The sequence below is a fragment of the Chinchilla lanigera genome, unplaced genomic scaffold (assembly GCF_000276665.1).
Source record: "Chinchilla lanigera isolate Chin_1 unplaced genomic scaffold, ChiLan1.0 scaffold00011, whole genome shotgun sequence".
Lineage (NCBI taxonomy): Eukaryota > Metazoa > Chordata > Mammalia > Rodentia > Chinchillidae > Chinchilla > Chinchilla lanigera.
In genome coordinates this window covers 22493026-22504659 of record NW_004955412.1, presented here as the reverse complement: position 1 = coordinate 22504659, position 11634 = coordinate 22493026, and the positions used below count along the sequence as shown (strand labels likewise).

General features: G+C 39.5%; 1 protein-coding gene across 1 annotated transcript in view; it reads right to left on the bottom strand.

Moving 5' to 3' along the window:
* Sorl1 (sortilin-related receptor, L(DLR class) A repeats containing) overlaps nucleotides 1–11634 on the bottom strand; it is a 154196-nt gene that overhangs the window by 71520 nt on the left and 71042 nt on the right. The window contains exon 13 of the mRNA XM_005378364.2: nucleotides 1128–1306. Within this exon, the coding sequence (XP_005378421.1) occupies nucleotides 1128–1306 (179 nt within the window). The remainder of the gene's footprint in view (nucleotides 1–1127; nucleotides 1307–11634) is intronic.

The following is an 11634-nucleotide window of genomic DNA, read 5'->3' as shown; positions in this document are numbered from 1 at the left end:
ATGTCTTCAGTGAGATTAAATAACATCTGAAGCTGACACAGAACCATCAGTTCAATACCATTCATATCAGCAAAGACTTATTAAACCCTGATGTGAGGCAATCAGGCTACTCAGCAGGTAGAATATAAGCTTGCATAGGACTTATTCTTGTTTTTAGGAGCCTTATCATCTAGTTGAGGGAAGATGGCACACACAGAGTAACAGACTATAACTCAAGGAGTTATATTCACACACTTATTTCTGGACATAGAGAAGACAGATGTCTTCTGGTTGTGTTGAATCTGGAAATGTGAAAAGGATTTTCAAATAATGGAGGCAAGATGGCTAGAGGTGAGAAGGCTCAGGTGAAGTTCTGGGCAGCTGGAAAAATGTTGGCCCAGGCGGATTAGTGGAAAAAGGGCAGGAGAACATTGGGAGGTACAGAGGGTACATGAAGAGTTTAACTCCTCCCTCTTTACTTATATGTCCCAAGTCTAGACTAGCAAGTCATGACTGGACCCCAGAGAGCTTTGAGAGAACTGTGGATCACTGGGCCCAATACCTTACAGATAATAAGTCCTTGCTGTAGTTTGACCTGCCATATTCCCCAAGGGCCAGTATTGAAGCATCCTGTGCTGCTATTGGGAGAAGTAGAGGTAAAGCCTAGTGGGAGGAAGTCAGCCATGAGGTGAGCAGGCTGCTTCCATCACAGCTCCCACCATGATGTGCTATACTTTGTGTTTCCTGAAATTACAAGCCAAAATTAATCTTTTCTCCTTTTAAATTGATTTTCTCAGGTGTTTTGTCAAATTGACAAAAAGCTAACAGTCACTGAAGATGTCCTCTTGGAACTGCTGATTTGGAAAAGTGGTTTTCCTTCATTAGTTCACTCAGTCATTCATTCAATCGTCCACATATGTGTCAGCCATAGATTTATACCTACTGTGTACCAGGGACTGCACAAGGATATCAAGATGCAAAGAATAACACACAGCCCTATAAGAGAACTGGGTAGACCTTCACTTGCTACTGTGTGCTTTTACTAACTTGCATGTGCCCATCTCCTCCAAGGAATCACAAACTCTCCTGTAGATGTACCAGGAAGCCAGTAAGTATCTGTGGAAAGGGCCAAAGGGGCAATGGCTTACCCAAGGAATCAGTGGCATTGACCTGGAGGATGAGCCAGCTGTGGACATTTTCCTTGTTGGACCCAAAAATAGTGAAGACGGTGCTCTTCTCCCCAGGTTCTGTGAGGAGCCCATACACAAACACAGGCTTCTCAGAGAAGATGAATGTCTTCCAGGTCTCCCCTTCATTGGTACTGTATCTGCCCAATGCAAGAAAAAGAAGCCATGCAGTTACAATCCCAGCTGCAGCAGGGCAATTTACAGCTGTAGCAGCAAGCAAAGAGGCTTCGGAGAGTAATGCAGCCACCTCAGAAGGACACAAGACCCAAGCGATGGGAATCCAAATGGCCACATTTAGAAAACTTTTAACTTTTTATAAAGAAAAGGAAAATGGCAGTGATAAATTACATACTGGGTGAAAATAAAGCACAGACCTCTACTAATACCATAAGAAAGATAAGCAAAGTAGGGAAAAGGTTTTTTTTTACATTAGGTGCCACCTAGTAAACAGTAAAAACAAGATGAGAGACATTATCATTCTGTAATCCTCACTGTAATAACCAAACAAGAAAAGGATCCTGACTGGATGTTAAAATGACTAATTGAAAGTCTTAAGGACCAGGATGTTCACATGGTTTGAAGGTAAAACTCTTAGATAAACCATTCTTTCTTTTCTTTTTTTTTTTTTTTTTTTTCTTGGTTTTTCTCCAGTACCAGGAACTGAACTCACGACCTTGCGCTTGCCAGGCAGGTGCTTTGCCGCTGAGCTAAATCCCCAGCCCCAGATAAATCATTCTCTACACAAGGGGAAATGTAATTTTACAGTGGATGATGAGTCACAACCTTAGCCAAATTTAGCATCACCAATAGCCAGACAACCTGAAATTACGTGCCTGCTGAGTGAAAGCATCAAGAATAAGACATCATCCAATCACTCCACACAAGTGGACAAATCTAAAACGTGGATACTCACCATGATGACTGCTAGAGATCCTTCAAAAACAGCCAAGGCCACAGAAACCAAGTAAACAAAACAGGCAGAAGGCTTGTTACAGATTAAGAGAGACCAAAGAAGTCAATGATCAAATACAGTGTGTAGACCAACCCAGCATATGGACCTAGATCGACCGAACACTGGATTACAGGAAAATATTTTAAAATGCATAGGTCAGCAGCAAATGGGATAACTGAGAAAATGTCACTATAGCCTGTAAGTAATAAAGAACTCATCTTAGTTTGCTTGGGTTTGTGCATTGTGATTAAATAAGAAAATGTCCTTACTAGAGATACATATCTAAGTATTCAATAAGTGGTGAAGGAGCATGAGTTTGCTACCTTGTCTCAAATGAGTCAGTCTCCAGAAAGATGGAACAGATTGACAGGATAGATAAATATAGAGATAGCAGAAGCAAAGCAAATTGGCAAAATATTAACAGTTGGTGACTCTAGGGGAAGATAACACAGGTGTTTCTTTACATAGTCTTTCCAGCTTCTCCGTGGTCTGAAAAATTCAAAAGTTGAAGGAACAGTTTGTCAAAGGAGACTTATCAGAACCAGGAAGCATGCCCTTGGGGGGAAATGTAGCACTTCAGTAATTGCACTAATTTTAAATTATCTGTTGTATAAAAAGGAGGGTAGAGGAGAAATAAGAAGGGGAGACAGGAAAATCTGCCTGCTACTTGCTTTATCACCCAGTGAGCCGTGAGATGCTCAGCGTGAGAAACCGCCCAGTTAGAGCTTTCCTTAGAGCCACAGGGCTGTGGGGCTCTTAATTCCTAATTAAATATCAATCTTTTTCCTTCACTTATCCCATTCTTTGCGATTTTAGTTTTATTCCCTCAGGACTCCAATACTTGACATGAATCTTTTGACAACCTTACTCAGTCCCAACACTTTTTCTCAGATTGAGATTTCTTACATTGATAATGCTTTTTTAAAAACCTACGGGTTCAATCAAGTGGTAGAACTGCACAACAACATAATGAATGTCAATGGAAGGATAAGTTACCCTCTCCAGTGTTCCAGTAAGAGAGGAAGTTCTTATCTGGCTGATAGCTTTTTTGGTTTAAGTGAATCTTAAAGCAAGTTTAAGTAAATTTTGAAATTTGGATGAATTAACTCATTTAATCTTCTTGTACCAAAGTGATGAACTAAAGACATAGCTAGGACCTCTTTTAAAGCAAACTGCAGAGTTAAATTGGTTTATTAATCATACATGATGTGAATAATCCAACCACTCTGTGATAATGTTGGTAGTTCATCCATTTCATACAGTGCCAAGTCAATTCCATTTAAGAGCTCCTTCAACCAAAGATAACCTCAGGAAATGAATCATCCCATTTCTTAAAAAAGTCTCAGAGGACTCTGACAGTAACTCATTAATGAGACCAACCAGCAGGTGCATGGCCAAGTGCAGCCTTCTATCTGAGAATAAACTGCTTATTTAGAAAACAGAGTGTTTTCCTTTTTCTAGAATTTTGGAGAACAGGCAAAGATTGCGGACTGCAAGGGTTAAGGGATCTTCTATTATGGACTGAATTCTGATTTGTAAATCAAAACTTGTGTGGGTAAAATGAAAGTGCCAAGAATCTCAAAAGAGAACAAACCAACTCCTTTTTGTATTCTTAAATCAAGAAAGAGGAGCTATATACAGGGTCGTATTCCTTAGCAATGGAGAATTCAAATTGTTTAGTTAAAAATACAGACAAAAATCCCATGGCCAAAAACTCTCAAGAGAATAGAAGGTCAGTTAATAATAGTACAAAGTAACAAAACATAACCACAGATACTTTAAAAGAGGATAGTGGTGGTGGGTACCTAACTTATAACGGTATCGTGTGGCTACACAGAAAGATTGTTGATAATCTCAGATTTATAAAGAACATGTTCAAGGTAAGAAGAGTCAGCCAGGAATATAGCTCAGGGGCACAGCGCCTGCCTGGCCAGTACAAGGTCCTGAGTTTGATTTCCATACCAAAAGAAATAAAAATAAAAAATAAGAACAGTTGGGGCTGGGGATTTAGCTCAGCGGCAAAAGCGCCTGCCTGGCAAGCGCAAGGTCGTGAGTTCGGTTCCCGGTACCGGAGAAAAACAAAAACAAAAACAAACAAAAAAAAAGAACAGTCATAGAACCAAGGGCAAAAAATTAAAGAGGAGCAATCACCTGTCAGTTCATTCTCTCTGTAATTTTTATAGCTAGGAACCTGCTGGAAGAGTAGCCAGATAACTCCGGGTCAAGAAGACTCAAGGATTATGTTTCAGATTACTAAGATAACTGGTAGATAGATGGGCCAATGGAATGCTGTGCTGGTTAACTAAAAAGTCCTGTAAAGGATTAGAAGAGCAATAGAACCTCTGTTCTGATGGCCAATGGTCTAAATAATGATAGAGAAAAAAGGATTTCTATTTGATTTTATCTTTATGACAAAGACAGTATCTTCAAACTGGGCAAAGATAAAAAAGAAGGGATGGGTTAAAGGAAAATGAGTGTAAAATAAATTCTAGAGAATAGAAAAACATAAAGATAGGATGATTACAGAGTCCTTTTGCGGGGGCAGTACTAAGGATTAAATTCAGGGCCTTCCTACTGAGCTATATCTCCAGCCATGTTGTTTTATTTTGTTTTGTTTTGTTTTGTTTTGTTTTGTTCTGTTTTCTTTTGTGTTTTGTGTTCTCTGCTTTGTGACACTGTCTTGCTAAATTACCCAGGCTGGGCTCAAACTTGCAATCTTCCTGCCTCAGCCTCCCCAAGTCTTGAGATTACAGGCCTACACCATCATACCTGGCTCAGAGTTCCTTTCAATAACCTCTAGGATAGTCCTGAAGAACAAAGACCTCAAAGTCTAGAGGAGGAAAATGGGTTTTATTGACCTAAAGAAAAAGTGGCTTTCAGAGTGGACTGAAACAGGCAATTTGAGAGCTCTTAGGAATAAAAGGGAGTCAATGCTGGGAACAGCAACGGTTTCATACACAAGTCACAACAAACTAACTCCACTTTTTTTCTCCTGGTTAATTCTTGAGTTCAAGAGCAGGATAATGACACCATTCTATTCTTATGAAGATCTTTGCAGACCACACTGACAGGTAACATTCACTCACAAACTGCTGATAAAACAAACACATGCTAAGGGAGCTGACACATGGTTTGATACCAACCCCAAATAAGACTTCTACTTCTTACAGAGCTCAGCATATCTGCCACGGATCTGGACAGCAATCGCAAGGTAATCCACCACACTTGCAAAGGCATAAGGCGAAGTGCACAGATGATACAATAAATGTCAAAACTGGAATTCAAAATAGTTTCATACATCAGAAGAATAAGCAAAAGTGAGAATAAAATAAAACAGTTTCAAAAATTTACCTGCTCAATGACATGATGGTCTACATAGAAAACACCCAAAATTCCACCAAAAGACATGTAAATTTAATAACTAAATTCAGCAGCGTAGCTGGATACAAAGTCAACACTCAAAAATCAATAGCATTCCTGTACACAAAAAGCAAACACACTGAGAGAGAAATTAAGGAAATCATACCTTTCAAGATAGCATACAAAAAAATGAAATACTTAGGCATCAATCTAACAAAGGAAGTAATACATCTCTACAGTAAAAATTATAGTACTCTGAAAAAAGAGATTGAAGAGTATCTCAGAAAATGGAAAGATAGGGGCTGGGGATTTAGCTCAGTGGCACAGGGCCTGCCTGGCAAGCACAAGGTCATGAATTTGATTCCTGGTACAGGAAAAAAATCAAAAAAAAAAAAAAGAAAATGGAAAGATATTCCTTCTTCATGGATAGGAAGAACCAACACTGTGAAAATGGCCATATTCCCAAACTTGTTGTAGAGATTCAGTGCAATCCAATTAAAATACCATTAGCATACCTCATAGATCTAGAGAAAACATTCCTAAAATTCATTTGGAACCAGAAGAGGCCTAGAATAGCAAAAGCAATCTTGAGCAACAAAGGAAAGGCAGGAGGCATTATAATCCCTGACTTGAAATTATATTACAAAGCTACTATGATAAAATCAGCATGGTACTAGCAAAAGGTGGACCTGAGGATCAATGGAGCAGATTAGAAGATGCAGACACAACTACAAACACATTCAGCCATGTTATCTTTGACAAAGTGGCCAAACATGTTCACTGGAAGAAAGATAGCCTCTTTTAATAAGTGGTTCTGGAAGAATTGGCTTTCCACATGCCAAAGACTAAAATTAGATCCATGTCTATCACCATGCACTAAACTAAAATAAAACTGGATCAAAGATCTAAATATTAAAACAGAAACACTAAATCTATTGGATGAGAACATACATAGAAATCTTGATGACGTAGGGCTAGGCAGAGAGTTCATGAACAAAAACCAAACTGCACAGGAAATACTTCAAAGAATCAACAACTGGGATCTCATCTTATTGAAAAGTTTTTGCACATCAAAAGAAATCACCAACAGGGTGGAAAGAAAACCCACAGACTGGGAAAAAATTTTAGCCAACTGTCCCTCAGACAAAGGACTTTCTAGAATATATAAAGAATTTTTAAAAATCAGGCCTCCAAAATTCAAAGACACAATCCCAAAATGAGCATCTGAGATGAGTACACACTTCTCAGATGAAGAAATACAAATGCCAAATAAATTTACCAAAAAAAGTTCAACATCATTGGTCATTTGAGAAATGCAAATTAAAACAACACTGAGAGTCCATCTCACCCTAGAAAGAATGGTTATCATCAAGAAATCAACCAATAACAAATGCTGGAGGGGCTGTGGGGAAAAAGGAACCCTTCTCCAATGCTGGTGGGAATGCAGACTGGTGAAACCACTGTGGAAATCAGTGTGGAGATTCCTTATGAAACTAGAATTAGAGGTCCCACTTAACCCAGCTATTTCCCTTCTGGGTATTTTTCCAGAAAAATTGAAAACATCATACCACAGCAATATCTGCACCCATGTTTATAGCAGCACAATTTGTCATAGCTAAATCTTGGAAACAACTCAGATGCCCATCCACTGAGGAATGGATAAAAAAGATATGGTATTTTTACACAATGGAGTATTACTCAGGTATAAAAAAAGATAAACTCAAGGCTTTTATAGGTAAATGGATGCAACTGGCGACCATACTCATAAGTGAAATAAATCAGATCCGCATGTCTAAACATCATATTGTCTCCCTAGTGTAAGAACCTGAAAGAGTAAATAAAACCTGAAAGGTACAATACATATTGTGATAGAGAAAGAAATTGCTCAAAGGGAAGGAACAACTGGGATGAGGGAAAGGAGAAAAGAAAGAAGGGGAAAAATATATATGTATATACAAAGATAGCTGAGATAATTATACTGCTGAGGTCTACTGATTTATTGAAAGGAACAGTTAATGCTTAATCTTCTTTTACCAAATTTGCATACTTATATCTGGTAATCTGAACAACTAATTTGAAGACAACAATATGCAATATAACAACCATTGTTGAAGTCCCACTAAATAAAGTCTTATTTAGTAAAGCTCTGTATCATTTCTAATGGTTTTTAAATTATTTCTATTGTCTTTAAATTGTTTGATTTATCTTGCATTCTTACACCCGGTAATCGGAGGAACTTCACTGAAGATAACAATGTGTAATATAACAACCATTGTTAATTTCCTATCATCTTGTTTTGAAATTATGTATTGTTTTTATTGTTTTGTGTTGTTTTGTTTTTGTCTTTGTTGTTATTTTTTTCTTCTTTAAAATTTAAAAAATTTACCTGCTCAAATAGAGGATAGGAAAACATCTGGTCTTTAATAAGATCCCCAAGAAAAAGGAATTCTGAGATTTTAAATTGAATTGAACTCAACCTTTTGATTTAAGTTACAAGATAGAGAAAGCTCAAAAAAATTATGCTGAGTAAAAGAAACCAAGTACAAAAAAATATATTAATTAACATACAAAATTGTGAAATAGGCGAAACTAGCCTGTAGTAATGAAAATAAAATCAGATCCCAGTTCCCTTTACTGGGTGGGAAGATGCGGGTGAGTAGCACTGACCAAGAAGGTGCATACAGGTATTTTCTGGGATGACGCTAATGCTCTACATCTTGACATGCATCCTTCAGAACTGACTGAATGGTGTATTTAAGATCTGAGCATCTTGTGGTACATAAGTGACGTTTCAATTTTTAAAACAATCTAATTGAAGTCACAAGTTTGAGGTTACTGTCAAAAATGAAAATGCAGGGGACTGGGGATATAGTGCAATGGTAGAGCATTTAGCATACATGAGACCCTGGGTTCAATTCCTAAGCACTATACAAAAAAAAAAAAAAAGGAAGTGTAGCCTTAGGTTTGCATTAATAGGAATAGTAGAATCATGTAGGTCATCTTCTACATGCTACAGGTTATTGGAGTCAGCACTGGGACCAACATTTTGAGGTCTGAGGCAGACCTATGGCAGAACCTAGAAGGCAGAGATTCAGGATCCTATGGCACATGAGGAAAGGCACTGGGGACATTTTCACTGGAAGGTAGATGCTCAGAAGGACGAGGATGGAGTCTTCAAATGTCTGAAAGGCTTTCTGACCAGATGAAATACTTGCTGTCTGTTTCCAGGGAGCAGCATATTAAGCCCACTGAACTGAAACTGGAGCACAGAAAATTTGAGATCTCTTATCAGAAAAGTTTCACTCATAAATGAAGGAATGAACAAATGAATGAACTGTTTCAAATTGAAATGGAAGCACCTTTTGATCTGAAATTCCCCATTACTAGAACTATTCCGGCAAGACTCAGATGATCCTCTTATCACAGGTGACAGAAGGCTGATCCACAAGACATCATATGCCTGGGTCACTGATACTGGACATCTCCCTTGGAACACATAGTAGCCACTTCGATCCAACTTGCCCAAAGCTGCCTTCATGGCATGGCCTGACACACCTCGTCCTTTTCCTATTTTGGTGTGAGTGGTACAGTCACCAGTCTGCTTGCCCCAGGCCAGTGAAGAAGTGTGACCTATACAGGTATTCCTCAGCACCAGCTCCCATTTCCAGCCTTGCCTCTCTTAAATCCATCCTCTGCTTTCTGCCAGAGCTATGTTCCTATGATGCAAATGTGAGGGCGTCATTTCCCATTTAAAACTCTCACATGATCGTATTATCTCAAAAGCAAAGTTTAATCTTTACATAATATACAGTGAAAGCCCCCAGCACCCAGCCTCTACCTATATACCTACCTTTAGCCTCATTTCTCACCATCCAACTCACAAATTGCATCTTACTAATACAAAAGAGCCACATGTTGTGCAATGATTCATGCTGCCACTTTTGCTCAAGTTCCCTCTAATCCTGCAGTGGCACTGGACCTTACTTTTTATCCTCAAATCTCAGCTCATCTCTTCAGAGAATCCTCCCCTATCCCCTAGATTAGCACCACTTGGTGTTAAGGCTTAGATCTAAAATGTCCCCTAAAAAGCTCATGTGTTCAGAGGTGGGACTTTTGGAATGTGATTAGATCACTGGGGGCTCTGTACTCATTAGTGGGTTGTTAGGAGGTTCAGTCTGATCAGAAGGGACAGGTCACTGGGGACATGACCTGGAAGGGTGTATTCTTGTCCCTGGCTCCTCTCTTCCCTCTGCTTGGCCACCGTGGGTTAAGCAGCTTTCCTCCATCAGCCCCTTCTGCCATGCTGTTTCTGCCTTGGAGCCGGCCACCCATGGACTAAACCTCTGAAACCGTGATCCAGAATAAACCTCTCCTCCTCAAAGTTGCCAGTGTAGGATATTTTGTCCCTGGGATAGGAAAGTGATTAACATATTGGGGCTCCCACTGTACCCTGTGCTCCATTCAGTCTCACACCCAAATATATTTAAATGACCTGATTCTGTGAGAGTTTTCTGCTACACTGCCACTCACAACTTCTTAAACTGAGCTTAAAAGGTGATAAGGGGCTCTGCTCCTGTATATATCTAGGGGCAGAAGCAACCCCAAGTGGTCAGAATGAAGCAGAGGCACTCTCTCTGCAACCACACCGTGTTGCTGCTACATAGCTTTCAGTGCTGGCTCTAACGAGGAGGTTAACTGTAACCTTCCACATTCTGGAACTGTGGGGCTGCTTCCAGAACTCAGATCCAGAAAAGACAGCTGCTCTGCTGCATGTAGTCTTTGAGGGGCTTTTCAGGATTGCCACAGGGAATCCCTAGGAAATTGGAAATCTCCTTGGAGAAAAAATGCTTTCAGGCAAATCCAAAATATTAGTAACTATCAATAATATCATCATGCTGACAGGCAAACTGCCAAGGAGAAACGGAAATTGATCTCATCCCTCATGATCAAGCTGACAAACTTGTGTTTGGATATTTTTCAATCAGGGCACGAAAACACAACAGTCTCTTCTCTAAAGGATGCTGATTATACATGAAACAGCTCCAATATATCCCCTGGGTGGGTGCCTGGTAACCATGTGCTGAATGGATGCAGAAGTGAATCCCCAGCACAGGTTCTTATTTGTTCCTTTCAGATCTGTAGACAAAACTGCAAAACAAAGCATTCCACTTCTTGTTCTCAATTTCAATTAACAATAACAAAGGTAACAGTCTCAGCGGAGAATTAAGGCAGGAGCTGAAACAAATGACAGTGGACTCAGTTATCTGTGCTAATCAGGGAGAAAAAGAAATGAACAATCAAAGGGAACAAGTACAAAGAAAGAAAGGTAAAAAACACCTCAACTCTTACTGTGAGCAATATCCCTACTGCTGGCCCGGTACCTCTTACTGGTATGACTGGCACTTTTCTACTCAGCTTTCCTCCCTAAAAATAGGTATCAGGTCAGAAAGTTTCCCATCAAAACAAGCCCCTCCTCCAAGCCTCTGGCTGTAACTAACTAGAAAATATCTCCAAGATGTGGTGGGCACAAACAGCTCCTAAATCATTCCTCACTCACCTGTGTCCTTGGTATCTAGCACATCTGGTTCATTGTTGATGTTTAACAAATGTTTGTGTAATTGACCTAAAGTAACTCCTAACAGAAATATGCTCATGTTCCAGCATGGGCTCTAACTCCTGACAGATCACATTGTTTGCTTGCGATCTGAAGGTAAACTGGATGATCTCTGGAGCCTCTTGGGCACCACGAGGTTATATACATCCAGGGAGTCCCCACTGTGCTCAGGGGTTGTCACTAATACCAAACACAACAGTAAGGATCCCCCTTAGGCTTGTGGGAATGGCACCACACCCAGATCCTTTCCAGGTTTATAGATGAGGAAAAAAAAAAAGAAGAAAAAAAGAAAAGCAACCTTGGAAAACTAAGTATGTGTGACCTATGTATTGATCAATCAAATATTCACTAAGTGCCTGCTACCCTGTAGAAACTAGAAATTCTTGTCTACAAAGGCCTTTCTAATGAGTTGAAGAATTCAGGTGTAAAATGAGAAAGTAGCTTTAAAGAGGAGTAAGAATATAATCAATGCCTGATTAATGAGACAGCCAATAAATGCCACGAGGCTGAGAGGACAGATCATTATGGGTGGAGAGGACAGG